Genomic DNA, 16380 nt, shown 5'->3' with positions numbered 1-16380 from the left:
AATTGAAATACTTTTGAGTTATGAAGCTTTTATCTTTAGCTTTACTTTTGTGGGTACCCGACAATGAGGTGTTCGGGTGGATAACAATAGTGAAGGTGACCGGGTAAGCTAGCCATCTCAAGCAGCATCTCTCATATGACCATAGTTATCCAAACGGTCAGTCGCCATAAATGAATCCATTACACACCATCAGTGAGTCAACCTGACAACCGTTATGCGCTATCAACGAGATACTACAAGATTAAATACCGAAATAAAGAGGGTTCATAATTGCTCAAAGGAAGTCACAAGATCCATCTTATGTAAAAGCATAAGAAGGAGAATAAATGGTATGCACTAAATTCTTCCTAAAAAATTTTTCTTTTAACTTCTGAGCTAACTTGAGCATTAGAGAGGTTTGTCTGAAATATATTCCGACATACCTTTTTTATAGGATTAAGAGTACGTTTGATAGTGATTTTAGGAAACGTTTTTAATACTTAAAAAATTTTATTATTCAAATATTAGTAATGTTAAAAATATTTTTTAAAATCATTATCAAATACACTCTAAGTGAAGGAGGTATTGAGAGAGCTACTATGAAAATCAATATTTTATTTTTAGTTTAATTATATTTTTAACATTTTTTTATTTTCATTTTATCATTGATGATAATTAATGAAGTTTTTTTTTATTCCATTTTAATGAAAATAAATAAAAGGATAAAATGTTCTAACAAGAAACATTGGATTGATATAATAAGAGTTTGTGTAATTCATGTCAATTTATATTTACAAGATTGAAACAATAAAAGATTTTTATTATTTTTTATTTCCATCGCTAATAAATGAAATTAATTATTTTCATTTCAATCCCTTTTATCATTTATTGCATAATAATAATAATAATAATTTGTATGTACAATTGTTTTTCCTTAAATTAATTTTCTTACTTTAATTTTTAAGAATCCTTAAAATTAGTGTTGCTTTCAATTAGATGCAGTCATCGATTCTCCTAAGAGACCATAATTACCGCAAACAAACATATTAACGATATGAAACATATTTTTGCTATGCTACTAATACTTGTACTTGTTATGTTATTCTGTCCACACCTAGGTGAGAAAGAGTTACAGGACATAAAACAAAAAAAATATGTTGATTCAGATCAAGCATATTATAAGTAATAATTCTCTCATTTGCAATGAATATACATAATAAATAAAAAATAAGTCGGTTTCATTTTGACAAAGGACCTACGCCCAAGCCAAGTTCCATAGTGCTTTAATTTATTTAAAAAATTCAATAATAAAATTTGTTATGAATATTAAAAATAAAAAAAGTGATCATGCCTTTTGAGCCTACTACTACTATGAAAATTTATTGTAATCTTGATTTGATCCTTTATTCATCAACAAATATTATCGCCGTATAATTAATTTTATTTTTCGGATAAGTTAGTATAACCCGGAGTGGAATGAAATAGTTTTGGGCGAGGATAAACAACCACTGCGTCCAACCACACTCCCATACTCCTTCTCCCTCCATCAAAAAGCCCTTGCTGCTCCCTCCTTTCTACTCAAGCTCTCGCTCTTTGGCGCCGATTTCTCTCATCAGGTCTGTAAATCTCATTCAATTTTAGGGTTTTGGAAATTGGTCCGGGAAGGTGAAAGGAAGGGTTTTTGTGTTTGGTTTTTGAATTTTCCATGTTTTGTGCTATTCTAGATGCTGTGAGTCTGGGGATTCTCTGCTTTATTTTCGGGGAAGATGGGAACCTATCTTTTTTTCTTCCTAAATTTTGTGATTTCTGTTGTTTGTTTCATGGGGATGTGGAGAGGATGCTGAGAAAAGAGCGATTTCCTTTCCACTTGGAAACCCTAGTTTAACTTGTCAACATTTCGATTCTGAGCTATTTATTTATTTATTTTTCTGTTCATCTTTCACCTTCTATTTTTCTTTGTATGCGATTTCGTGTTCATGCTGGGAATGTTATTGTTTGTGTCAAGTTGTGGATGGCAGATCTTAGGGGTTTTCTGGGCATGCTCTGGTGGACAGTTCTCTTTTTCCCGTTGTTTGGTTTTTGAGAAAATTTACAAAAAGAAAATCAGTGAAAATTTGGTTCCTGAAAAACGGAGATGAAATGCCTTTTGCTTAGTATTTTTATTCACATTATCATTTGTGGCTTGAAATCCATCCCTCGTATGCTTGCTTATTTTAGTTGTCATACTTCATTGCAAACTGAGATATGCCAAAATTTGGGTCCAAGAGATATATATTTTCAATCAAGCTGGTATTTGAGCCCAAGCTTGGCACATTAAGCATTGACACAATGCCTTGCATCCATTTTTACCTCTTAACAGAAAAAGAATGTAAAGGTGGCTTGTTTCTGTCAATGTCAGGTAAGAAATTTGAATATCTGAGCCAGTATCAACCTGTGCAAGGTAGGTGGAGATTGGAACTTATAGTTACAAAAGTACAGAAATAGGAGTGTATCGATGGGGAAGGATGAGGAAGAGATGAGAGGGAGATAGAAGAGAGGTTAATCAATGAAGAATACAAAATTTGGAAGAAGAATACTCCATTTTTATATGATTTGGTTATCACACATGCATTGGAGTGGCCGTCGCTTACTGTGGAATGGCTTCCTGATAGAGAGGAGCCTCCTGGCAAGGACTATTCTGTACAGAAGATGATTTTAGGGACACACACTTCTGAGAATGAGCCCAATTACTTGATGCTTGCACAAGTTCAGCTCCCTTTGGAAGATGCTGAGAACGATGCTCGTCAGTATGATGATGATCGCTTTGATGTTGGTGGTTTTGGTTGCGCCAATGGCAAGGTCAGTAACTAAATTCCTGTCTTCTCTTCTTGGGAATTTGTGTGTTGAGAAACAGTTGGTGTTTTAAAATGTATAGCTGCATGGCCAGGATTTTGATTCTCTGTGAGGTGAAGGTAAGTCCTATTGGCATGAAGGATTATGATTTCTGACTTTCTAGTAATTTTATGTGATTTTCTGATTTTCTAAGGGGTGAACTAGAAAACATGAAAAGCCTGTTTCTAACCATGGACACATTAGCAATTAACATTTAGTGAAATCCAATAACCTCTGGCCTTGTGTTCCCCTATTGGCATTAATTGCCTTTCTCCAGGAGTTTCAAAGCTTGAGTCTGCACTTTATGCATTGGGATAGGTGCGTCACTTGTGAGCTGGGCATGGGTTTGAACTACTGGGGAGAGAGAAGATATAGACACCTATGCAGCTATTCTATCTTTTTAAGGAAACTTCTTGTTGATACATAGGAAAATGTTTGAAGTTTGCTCCTTTAGCAGTCCAGAGGGATGAATCTTGAGTTCTCTCTATCTTCTATTTCATTTGATACACAACAATCATAAGGTGGTTTATGCTTTTACTTGCGTGCTTAACTGTTTTGAGCTTAAGTCAAAAAGTTTATGGTTTAAAAAATAAAATAAAATAAAACCCTTTTTAGGTGTTAAAGGCTGTGCATATTTGGTGAGGTGCATCTTAGGAATGCCTTAGAAAGAGAGTCAAAGTGCTCTCTCTCTCTCTCTCTCACTCTCTCTCTCTCTCTCTCTCTCTCACACACACACACACACACACACACACAGAGGAAAAGCTTGCATAACATATTGATCTCTGTATAAATGCTAACTAAATAGCTATATATTTTATTGAAGGATTTATGGATTATATGTTAAGGAAACTTGCATAGCTGCCCTGGGTTTGCATGAATTTAATTACATTATTGCAATTGGGATGTTGTTTAGTTCACAAGTTTTTTTATGTCTATTTCTGTTGGATTTTTATTGTACTTTTGGTTATGGTCCTATTTTAGAAACATTTGTTTGTAAATTTGCCTCTTACTCTCTCACGTGATCTAGTGAGAATGATCTTTTATGTTCTTTAAATGTTATGAAGTCTCTAATATTTTTAATATTCAATTATGTTGTTGCAGGTACAAATTATCCAGCAAATAAATCATGATGGAGAGGTTAACAGGGCACGCTATATGCCTCAAAACTCGTTTATTATTGCTACCAGACAGTTAGTGCAGAGTTTATGTTTTTGATTATAGCAAACATCCATCTAAGCCTCCTCTAGATGGTGCATGCAGTCCTGATTTGAGATTGAGGGGCCACAGTACCGAAGGATATGGTTTATCATGGAGTCAGTTCAAGCAGGGTCATTTACTGAGTGGTTCTGATGATGCTCAAATATGTTTGTGGGACATCAATGCAACTCCTAAGAACAAAGCTCTTGAGGCTCAGCAGATTTTCAAGGTAGGCTTCTCTATCCAAGTTGGACTTAATATTTATTCTATAAATGTATAGGTGGGACATTGTTGTAGATGATATAAATAAATCCAATGAATATTTTACAAGTCAAAGCTACTGGTGCAAACCTGATGCCATTGTCAACCTAATTTTTGGTACATAGGAAACCAACTTTGGGGTGTTATATGTTTTACAAACTATAAATGTGGTGACAGTAAACATGGGTTAGATCAAAGTCTCAATTTCAGCTGCCTATCAAAAAAACACAAGGACTCAATTTCAGCATTTTGGTGCCTAAAAACTTCTAATGCATGGAAAACCAAGCTTCTTTTACTCCAAATTAATATCAAACAGTAGATAACTATTTTATAGCTATCATTTTTTGTTGATTTGTAGATTTTGACTATGGTTTGGGAATTTTGCTAAAATAGGTTCATGAAGGTGTTGTAGAAGATGTAGCATGGCATCTGAGGCATGAATACTTATTTGGTTCAGTTGGGGATGATCAGTACCTGCTTATATGGGATCTTCGGACACCATCGGTCAGCAAGCCTATCCAATCTGTAATTGCTCATCAAAGTGAGGTTGGTATCTAAAATTTGAAGGCTTCCTTAACAGATCCAGGCAGGTATACCTTTATATACTGCGTATGTATACCACATAGATTTACTTATATTTAGTGGATGACTATCTCTACATGTCTGCTCATGTTGAGCATCATTTGTGTTTTCTAGCATCAATAATAAATGGGAGAAGTTTATGTCTAGCATCAATTAAATGAGAAACTGAGTTTTGTAGTTTTTGTGTGATTTGATGATTTTTTTAATTTTTTTTTCATGGTTTCGTGTTAGGTAAACTGCTTAGCTTTCAATCCCTTTAATGAATGGGTTGTGGCAACGGGCTCTACTGATAAGACTGTTAAGTTGTTTGATCTACGCAAGATCAACACTGCTCTCCATACTTTCGATTGTCACAAGTAAGAATTGTCTTGTGTGCCTTATCTTTGGCCATCTAGGTTATATCTTTTGTACTCTCATCGACATTATATTCTTTCTTCTTTTTCCCCATTTTGCTGAGGGTATATCTAATGTCTGCATGCATATCATGTACTAAATTTTTGTTCTGATGCACAATAGGGAAGAGGTGTTCCAAGTTGGATGGAATCCAAAGAATGAGACTATCTTGGCTTCTTGTTGTCTTGGTCGGAGGCTCATGGTCTGGGATCTTAGCAGGTTTTTCCTTGAACCAGCCATTTCATTTTTTGTTTTGATTTTTGAGTGAATCATCTATATTCATTTTAGTCTAGATTTTTTTGAGACAGATCAGCCACTTGTCCTGTAAGCTGAGTATTAAATGAATCCTAAATTTTTAATGGTAAAAAAAAAAAAAAAAAAAATCATCAATGGCTATGGAGAAGATGCTGCTAAATTGCATGATCTGTTCTATATCTAAAAACATAAGCTTGATGTCAATGGCATACCTTACATTGTGGATATGATATATGGTCAGATTAGTGGGCTTGGTGCAAGTGGCAAAGGTTGGGGTGGGGATGGTTCACATACACAAGCACACACATCGTTTATGGAATTCACAATGCTCGGCTCAATTTCTTTCCTGTTTTCTTTATTCTTTTTTATTTTTTGTTTGTGGACCTGAGAAGTGACAGGAGTGGGATGTTATTCATATTTTCATTTAAAGAACTCTAATGTTTTCTCTGAATGTTTCTGCTCTTGTGTGCATCATGTCTCTGTCTATACAAATTTATTGTTGTGTTCTAGATTGGGGATGCATAGTTCGGAAATTCATTTTAAGGTGTTGTTTGCATATCCCATGGAATTGATAACTATGTTGCAGCTTCTAAAGTCACAAATTGATCATGTAAAGCCCAATTCATGACTTAATCATAAATCATTCTTAATAATATGGAAATGAGACCATTCATTAAAATCTAAAATGATCTGAAAGTCAAACAAGTGAGAAAAACTAGTGTAAATTGGATAAGACCAGTTTATACTCATGTGTTGCTACTTCTAGATTTAATGACACAACCCTTTGATATTCTCATTTCTGTTATTATGCGCACCGGCCCATTTTGAAAGGTAATTTTTTGAACATGGATGACATGAAGACTCAAATACTGGGACTTTGCATGCTCAATGATTATCCTGTTCTTGAACCAGTGGGTTTGATCCTGATTAAATTACCCAACTAGCATGCGAATAATAACAATGGTCAATGACATTTGCCTAGATAACTGAATTTGGGATTTTTCCATAGGATTGATGAGGAGCAGACTCCAGAGGATGCTGAAGACGGCCCACCAGAGTTGCTCTTCATTCATGGTGGTCATACGAGTAAAATTTCAGATTTTTCATGGAACCCATGTGAGGATTGGGTTATTGCTAGTGTAGCTGAAGATAACATACTCCAGATCTGGCAAATGGCAGAGAACATCTACCATGATGAGGACGATTTACCAGGAGAGGAATCCACAAAAGCTTCTTAGGTCTTAATGCATCAATTTTATGAGAGCCCAACTAAACGTGGAAAAAGATAATTAGAGGGGGCATATAGTTCTTTTCTCTTCTTCTTTAGGGTAATTTTAGTTTGCGAATGATGTGTTTAATTGGCTATCTTCAACTGAATTGCAAATGTTGTTATAACCTGTATGCATAGTAGTATTTTATTTGCAGAACTAAGCTTGTGAATTCAAGGGGGTTGCAGTTGCACGTTGGGACATGGTTCTGGCCTGCCCAAACTTTATGAGTTGCTTCCAAATATTACACTGGCAAGTTGATGTACTTAAGACTTTGGTTGGTCCTTGGGTTACATTAGAAAATCTACTCCCATTCTAAGATGGAAGGTACATTCAACTAAGCTAAGAGTGTATCTGTGCAAGATTGTTCAATATGTGGTTTTTGTATTTAGTAATACCATGCATGCTAAGAAATTAAACATTGCTGTCCTTGCTAACCTTTTGTTATATAATGCAAATCAGAAAGTTAATTGTACCATATGTATATATCATGTTATGGTGCTTATGGAATAATTGCAATCAAATTTTGTGGGTTTTGGTGTTATTTGGCCAAGTATTGATTGTTGCAGGTTTGATGTTGAAATCACATCCAATAATTCTAAGCGTGTAATGATTTTAGAAAGTGTTTCTAATTTTTATAACATTTAAAATTTTATCTTTCAAGTACTAAAAAGGTTAGAAATAGAATCATTGATTGTTAAAGAAGTTGGGTTTTCCCTTCAATATGGTTATAAATTTATTCTTTGGTGCAAACATTAATGAGTGATATTTCCATATCGGATATCTCAATATTAGTTAAGAGTTAAGTGGTCTTCAATGTTTTATTCCAATGTGGATTGATGTGCTTTTGATACATGGGAATAGAAATAGGATGAATATGAAAGTGAGTCACGCTACTATACAAAAGATAGGAATTAAAATTCTAGTGAGATTTGCCTTTTCTTTTTTTTCTTTTTTTCTATAAATGATTTTTTTTTTTTAAATTTCTACTTTAAAGAATAAGCTAAACTCATTAGTTCACAATAACTCCAATGCGTGGTTGTTTTATTGCCTTAAAACTGAATTTCAATGTTCACTCAACAAAGAAAAATGCAATGAATAAAATTTTTCTCAACTCTCTTATCTATAGATGAAAATATTGAGATATATCGGTGATATATCGTGTATCAAAGGTTATGGAAACGATATTAGGTGAAGAAATATCGCTCTGATGGAATTTAGGGAAAAATTGTTGATATTTCTCGATATATCGGATAGTCAAAGCAGGTCAAATGCGTTATAGTGCCTCTACAACAATACCACTAGTTACAGTGCCTTCTCAAAAATGCTTTGTAATTTTTGTTGTTAAGAGGACTCAAACCCCAAACAAAAGGTTTGACCTTCAACTCACCTTATCAGGTAAGTGTGTCCCTTATTAAATATATTGTACTAAACATATATATATATCCAAAGTCATCATATAAAGAAAATATTAAAAGAATATTTTAGAGAACAAATTAATTATAATTATTTTATAATTAAATGCAAAAAATTCTTTTAATTGATTACCAAAAATATAAAAATTATTAAGATAATTTTCTTCATAGAGTTTTTAATATCATTAATAGATTAATTAAATATTAAAAAATTGTACATATATCACAATTTATTTTATATCATTTAATTTAATTGAATTAAATGGATCCTAATTTTAATATTAATATATATTCTAAAATTAAACATATTATAATCAAATATCATAATATTGTTATGAAATAATATTTGATGAAATTTAATAATAAATATATATTTATAAAATTCATATTTTTTTTATTGATGCATACGATATTATTATCAAATACGATAAATTATATCATATATCAAATTCTTTAATAAAAAAAACGTTAAAATGTCTATTATATTTCTAATTACATTTTTATGAAGTTTTTCTTATAATATATATATATATATATATATATATATATATTATGAATTTTGATCAATTTTAGACCTACCAATATTTTTTTTCCAAAATATCCGTCGATATATATCCGATATATTTGTAAAATCGAAGTATTGATATATTTGTGATTATCGATATGTTCATCCTTGGTTTTATTCAACTCAAGAAAAGTTTCTTAAGCCCATGTATTGGGCTATTTTAATTTGGGTATTCTCTAGGTCCAAATATAAATAACATTTGAGTTTTGGTATATTGATGAAAAGTGGTAGAGAAAAAAAGAAGAAAATAAGGTTGCACTATTCTAAGTGATGAAGGTCCATGTCCTTTGATCAATATGATTTCTTTATTTTTTGGCAATGGATTCTGATCTCAAGTATTAATACATGTTTCTAATAGTTATCAAAATGAAAAAACTAGTGAGGATTTATTTGTATATGACAACATGATCATCAGTTTGAGGAGTTTTTGCGTTGTGTTGCAGGTGGAATCAATCTCATTCCAATTCGGCCACTCCAAACAACCTAGCAAAAATAACCCAAGAGAAAGCCCAAATTAAACAAGGACATATTCTCCATCAATGATCATAACCCAAGCCCATGAACCAAGTCCAAATTAGATTTTAAACCAAAACTGAACCCAAAGCCCATACAAACATATGAAGCCCAAAGCAACCCAAATTACAATCAGACACCCTGCCAATCAAATAAGCCTTGCCCAGGTCTTGAAAGCCCTGGGAATTTGGAACAACCATTTTTATAGAATTGAACCTTAATGTCTCCTATATTAACATCACAATATGCAATTTACACTATAAAATCCTGTTTTTATTAGCATTAATTTTGTAGTAATAACTTGCGTAATCAAATTCTAATTCCATTAGTATCAATTCATGAAGTTCTAATTTTGCATTACTTTTTGCTTATACAAATCTAAGAAAAATTAAATTCTAAGTCCGTTATTATATATTCAATTTCATACCAATCACCCAATAAGAATAAAATCTTAATCATTTAAATTTCTGAAAAAAAAAACTTTAATTATTTATAAGTATATTTTAGGAAATAAACTCTAACTTCATTAATTTCTAGAATTGTAAGATAATTTATGTAATCAAAATTTTATGAATGTTTTTTAAATGATCAAAATAGTGAAAAAATACATTTAGTTTTAAGGTAAGTTTTTATCTAACATTTGTAGTTTTTTTTAGGGATAACCGATTAAAAAGGACAAAAATCCATCAATATTGTAAAACTAACCCCCCACTTTTAATAGCCTCCAAAATGACCCAATCTGGACAAAAATACCCCTCAACCACATCAACTCCTTTTTCCCTCCGATTCTAATTTTATTTCCCTCTCTTCACCTTTTTTTTTATTCTTTCTTCCACTTTCTTCTTCTTTTTTTCATTTTTTCCTGTTATTCCCATTTCTCTATTATCGGTATATTTCTTCAAGTTTTGAATGAAAATACATATTGTTGGAATTGGGTTTGAGTGTCCAAATAGGATTGACCCGATTGGGAAAAAAAAAAAAAAAAGGGATGAAGGGAACAATTTGCCAAAGTTGAAAGAACTATTTTGATATTTTCTTAAATTTCATCCGTTTTCTTTTCTTCTCGGTGAAAAAGAAGAAGATTAAGCTATTTGTGCTGGTTCCGAAATTTTTGTAGTTCCAACTATAATTTGGGATAGAATTCACCAATCAAATAATCAATTCGGATTTTAGACACTTCAAAAAGGTTTTTTTCCACACATGTTATATAAAGTAATAAAAAATGAGATTATACATGCAGCGCAGAAGTAGCATAGTTAAACCCTTATAAACCACCTTTTGACCTTTAAAGTCAGGGAAGTGGGCGTGGGGCTCTCCATGCCAGCCTCTTGGAGTTGCTTGACTCCAAAATTGGATCTTCAGAACAATATTATTATTTTAAAAATATCAAGAAATCAAAAACTTACCTTCCAATAGTAGAGGAAAATTAAGTGTTTTGTTCAATCAAGACAAGTGAATTCATAGACCATCCAAATTATCATATGACAAAAAAAAAAAAAAAAAAAAAAAAAAAAAAAAAAAAAAAATTTAAAAAAATAAAATCATATGAACATATAGGTCACTTTAAGTTCAATTTCTCCCTTACTTGTAAATGGTTCTGAGCATATCAATACATTACATTCGGGTAAACGATTTTGACCATATAAATGCATTATATTCATTTACTCATTTAGAAAGTAACATGGAAACAAAGAAAGTAAAGGACCCCAACCACCCTTCAAACCCCACCCCGATTCATACAAATGCCTACCCTTTCCCCACCTGGTTGGTATCCTGTTTAGGAGCCACACAAACCAGGCCTGGCCCAACCAGCTCCAGACCCCACGCACACCGCAGTCCCCGATATGGCTACTCCCCAGCCCCATCGATCCACGGGCCACCTCCTCCCTCTAGGCCCGCACTCGCAGAAAGATCATGTGTGAGGGTGGGTTCATTTAATTCAACTCCCTCTCTATTTACCCTTCCCTGACGATTATATACATCAATAGGGAACAATACACTGCCACTCTTGTCTTCACATGCCCCCACCCCACCCAGGCCCCACCCCTCCAACAATTGAATAGCATGTCGTACTCATCACCACCCGCTAAGCCCACCCCACCTCGGATCCCCAAGGCCCTGACCCGGTTTAGAGTTTGTGTGCGTGAGAGAGAGAGAGAGAGAGAGAGAGGGAGGGAGAAAGTGCCTCAGTAATGAGCGGTGGTGGGGTTTCTCTCACCTTGACTCAGATGTTCGTCCCGTACGAGACAGCACCCTCATTCCACACGTACGCAACCACATCTCCTTTACTTTCTTTGTTTCCATACAGATCGGATGAACACACTGCCACCAATTATCTTTTTGTCATGGTCTCAAAATTCCAACTTTTTAAAAACCAAATATATGAGATTATGGTAGGAAAAAATATGACCAAAATATAAAATAATGGAACTCAAGTAAAAAGCTATCAGACCAAAGTTAAAAGGTATCTTATCCTTGGTGGTTGGAAAAGCTTATCTGACACTATCTGCCAGAGACTCTTTTAGTTTCAATTAAAACCCCATCCATGATGGAGTGCAAAAAACTTTGGAGAGAAAAAAACAAATCTCGGCTACCGATGTAATTAAGCAATTGAAAATGACTCCGCAAATATGTCCAATGGCCACGCCCATGAGGACACTATCACTTGAGAAAATGGTCAATCGTATGAGAAAAAATGAAAGCATAATTCTAATTTCCTAAGTTATATTCAAGCAGAGCCAACTGTGGCCTCATTTATTCTAACGCTCAAGGTTACATTTAAGTTGGAAAAAGATAAGCCTAGCCATCCACCTAGAAGTCTACCAGTAGCTAAAACCCAATATTTGTCATGGTCTCAAAATTCCAATTTTTTAAAATAATGGAACTCAAGTAAAAAGCTATGAGACCAAAGTTAAAGAGAAAGCATATCCCGCGGAAGGTAGGGAGTCTGATACCAAAAGAGCTTGTACGAAGTCGGACAGGAAGAATGGTAGCATATGATAGCAAAAGAGTTGGATATGTCCGATATATGACCAAAATATATAGATAGACCGCTCCGCTACGACTCTTCATCATTTGCCAAATCTGTAAGCTTTCATATGTCGTGTACAAACGTTTACAGGATTTCATGGAAAATTCATAAGCTTTTCTTCTATCTTTTGCAGGTAATCCATGATGGCTGGATTACTGCAGGCACATGAGCAGAGTGGGCACAAGAAGCCTCGATGGACTCCAGAAGAAGAGCAGAAACTCTTGAGCTATATGAAGGGACGTGATCGTGTACGGTGGCCAGACGTCCCAAATGCTGCAGGGCTGAACAGGAATTGGAAGAGTTGCTGGTCGAAGTGGAAAGACTATCTGAGGCCCGGTATCAAGAGGGGGAACTTTTCTCAAGACGAAGTGAACATCATTATAAATCTCCATTCTCTTTATGGCAACAAGTAATGAGAATCTCCTGATTTTGTTCGTCTTTTTCGATTATGAAAATTCATACATTTGAGGAGATTGTCTTGTTCTTTCAGATGGGCAATGATGGCGAAAGTGCTTCATCCCCGAACTGCCAATGAAATCAAGAACTATTATAACACCCGTTTAAAGAAGAAGCTTTCGAAAAAGGATATTCCCTCTTCTTCTCAGACACCACTCCATGAAATCGGTCTAATTTCAACAGACCCTGCGGAGGATCTCCCCAGTCAAACACGCGGTTTCAATTATGAGACTATGGAGAATCCAACAGTTTACAACAACTATGCAGCCGATCCTGGTCTTGGCTTTTTGTATGGGAATGCTACAAATGAAGGTTCGACTCCAGCACTGATGGTTTCAGTGGAAAACGTGCTCGCCCCACCACCTGAAGTGTCTGTCCGTAGTGATGCCTGGATAGATAGTGATGCCTGGATAGATGGATTTTTCTCTGAGGATCAGACTGGTGAGACTAGTGACTCTTTTGGCGAAGACACTGCACTCGTGCAGCATACCTCCATTATTTAGTGTTTCGGGAGTGCTTTTTGCATTATGTTGTGGGGAAAGATAGATTCATTTCTATATAAAATAATGGTTCATTTTTGGGTTGGTTATATAGATATATATATATATATATATATATATATATATATATATATATATATAACCAAGTGAGTTGCATGTTTAGGTTCTGGAATTCCATCTCTAGTTGGGGGTCTCGAGTCCAAGGTTCTAAAATGTGGTGCGGGTTCATCTTTTTTTTTAGAAATCTTTTTTTTTTTCTTCATAAAATTGAAAATATTTTTGTAAATAAAATTTGCGAAGATATTAGTTCTTTAGTAAATAGAAGTCAAATTGAAATATTTTTTTATAAAAAATCATTTTTTTTCTAGTAAAAGAAAATAAAAATCATTTTTATTGTCAAATAGAGATTTTTGTAATAAATTCTTTTGATAAAATGAGTGTAAATAACTTTTTTGAAAAGTGAATACAAATAAATTTAAATCAAAACATTTATTGCAAATAAATTAAAACTTTTTGTTTATAAATAATAAAATTGAAATGATTCATTCAATTTTTTTTTTTTTAATAAAATCCTTTGAAATTTGGGACAATTGTGTTTTAAACCCAGGGTTGATAATTAAGATAAGGTCTTCCAACTACCCATAATTGATGATAAGGATATGAGATAATAATTGACAAAAATACTCACTTGACTCATTTTTTTCTTTATTCTACTACTTGTCACTATTCTTTCTTATTTAACTATTTTTGGATTTTTCATTATTTTTTAAAACTCTTTTATAAATAATTAAAAAATTAACATTATTTTTTATTTTTAAATTATAAATAAACAAAAATTATATTAATGATTCAAAGACTATTTTGTAAAATACTTTCTAAAAAAAATATTAATTTAAATAAATAAAAATTATCTCTTACATTTTAGAAGTAAATAATTTAATGATTAAAATAAATATATTCACTGTTTTAATTTTTTTATACTAAAAAGTATTTTAAAGTTTTTATTTTTATTTTACTATTATAAAATAAAAAGTTTAATTTTTTTTTTTTAATCTTCTTCCTTCCTTATTTTAATAACTTTTTGAACATGACTTTTAGTAATAAGTTATATGAAATGTTATAAATTTGTTTATTAAGGATTATTATTTTTTTTAATGATTTGAATTAATTGAAAATTTATTAAAATAAGAAAAAGAAAAAGAAAGAAAGAGGATGGACGGATACTTTTTATTTTAAGTATTCAATTAAAATATTTTCATATGACCTAATTTTAGAAGTAAATTATATCAATACATAGTAGAGATTGAATTTTTCTTATATAAAAGGGTTGAAAGGTATATTTACTTATTTTAGATGAAAACAAGTAACTAAAAATTATATAAATTATATTTAGATGAAACATATTTTTCTTCACTTTTTATTTCTTTCTACTTTTCCTTCATTTTTTCTTTCCTTTTACTTTTTCTTTATATTTTCTTTTCCTTACATTTTCCCTCAAATTTTCTGAAAACCAAACATAGCCTAGATCATTTTGAATGAAAATTAACCCCACGTTTCTGGTTTTAGGATTTGGTCTCATGTCAAATTCGGCCCACTTGAAGAGGACTTTTGTGGTACAAGGAGACTAATAATGATGAACTTGATCAAGAAAATCAAAGTAAAAAGATGAAGTTTTGAAGAAATATAGAGTATTTCCATAAAGAGGGATGAGATGCCAAAACATCAATTGGTGTTTGCCAAATCATTATTTAGGAATGTTTACAAACACATAAATTGTCTTTTGGTTTGTCTTTTATATAAAGAAAAAAAAAATTATAATACAAACTTGGTTCTTTAAATCATAATAAAGTATAAATAAATACATTAAATGAAAAATAACGAAAATACATATTGTTGGAATTGGGTTTGAGTGTCCAAATAGGATTGACCCGATTGAAAAAAAAAAAAAAAAAGGGATGAAGGGAACAATTTGCCAAAGTTGAAAGAACTATTTTGAAAAAAAAAAATAAAAAATTCTTTTCTTAAATTTCAGTCGTTTTCTTTTCTTCTCGGTGAAAAAGAAGAATAGCTGGTTCTGAAATTTTTGTAGTTCCAACTATAATTTGGGATAGAATTCACCATCAATTCGGATTTTAGACACTTCAAAAAGGTTTTTTTTTCCACACATGTTATATAAAGTAATAAAAAATGAGATTATACATGCAGCGCAGAAGTAGCATAGTTAAACCCTTATAAACCACCTTTTGACCTTTCAACAAATATGAAAGTCAGGGAAGTGGGCGTGGGGCTCTCCATGCCAGCCTCTTGGAGTTGCTTGACTCCAAAATTGGCTTTTTTGAACAATATTGTTGATGTTGAAAGTTTTGAGATTATTATTTTAAAAATATCAAGAAATCAAAAACTTACCTTCCAATAGTAGAGGAAAATTAAGTGTTTTGTTCAATCAAGACAAGTGAATTCATAGACCATCCAAATTATCATATGACAAAAAAAAAAAATTATTATTTTTTTTTAATAAAATCATATGAACATATAGGTCACTTTAAGCTCAATTTCTCCCTTACTTGCAAATGGTTCTGAGCATATCAATACATTACATTCGGGTAAACGATTTTGACCATATAAATGCATTATATTCATTTACTCATTTAGAAAGTAACATGGAAACAAAGAAAGTAAAGGACCCCAACCACCCTTCAAACCCCACCCCGATTCATACAAATGCCTACCCTTTCCCCACCTGGTTGGTATCCTGTTTAGGAGCCACACAAACCAGGCCTGGCCCAACCAGCTCCAGACCCCACGCACACCGCAGTCCCCGATATGGCTACTCCCCAGCCCCATCGATCCACGAGCCACCTCCTCCCTCTAGGCCCGCACTCGCAGAAAGATCATGTGTGAGGGTGGGTTCATTTAATTCAACTCCCTCTCTATTTACCCTTCCCTGACGATTATATACATCAATAGGGAACAATACACTGCCACTCTTGTCTTCACATGCCCCCACCCCACCCAGGCCCCACCCCTCCAACTAAGAGTAAGAAGATTGGGCCAAAGTCAAGATAGAACGTGATGAAAATGGCAAAATTGATGG

The 16380-nt window shown here is 33.0% G+C and overlaps 2 protein-coding genes across 2 annotated transcripts; both read left to right on the top strand.

The window, feature by feature from the left end:
* The first annotated feature begins 1492 nt into the window (after window positions 1–1492).
* LOC117910445 (WD-40 repeat-containing protein MSI1-like) lies at window positions 1493–7243 on the top strand. Its single transcript, XM_034824512.1, is given in 9 exon segments — window positions 1493–1595; window positions 2378–2501; window positions 2504–2817; window positions 3952–4043; window positions 4045–4276; window positions 4702–4854; window positions 5122–5246; window positions 5407–5502; window positions 6548–7243. Coding segments are annotated over 8 exon segments (1269 nt in total). The 5' UTR covers window positions 1493–1595; window positions 2378–2473; the 3' UTR covers window positions 6777–7243.
* Window positions 7244–12473: 5230 nt separating this feature from the next.
* LOC117910443 (transcription factor MYB34-like) lies at window positions 12474–13289 on the top strand. Its single transcript, XM_034824510.1, has 2 exons — window positions 12474–12739; window positions 12821–13289. The coding sequence occupies exons 1-2, from the start codon at window positions 12474–12476 to the stop codon at window positions 13287–13289; spliced, it is 735 nt and encodes a 244-aa protein (XP_034680401.1).
* Window positions 13290–16380: the final 3091 nt, after the last annotated feature.

Source organism: Vitis riparia, unplaced genomic scaffold (assembly GCF_004353265.1).
Source record: "Vitis riparia cultivar Riparia Gloire de Montpellier isolate 1030 unplaced genomic scaffold, EGFV_Vit.rip_1.0 scaffold744_pilon_pilon, whole genome shotgun sequence".
Classification (NCBI taxonomy): Eukaryota; Viridiplantae; Streptophyta; class Magnoliopsida; order Vitales; family Vitaceae; genus Vitis; species Vitis riparia.
This window is presented reverse-complemented; position numbering and strand designations above follow the sequence as displayed.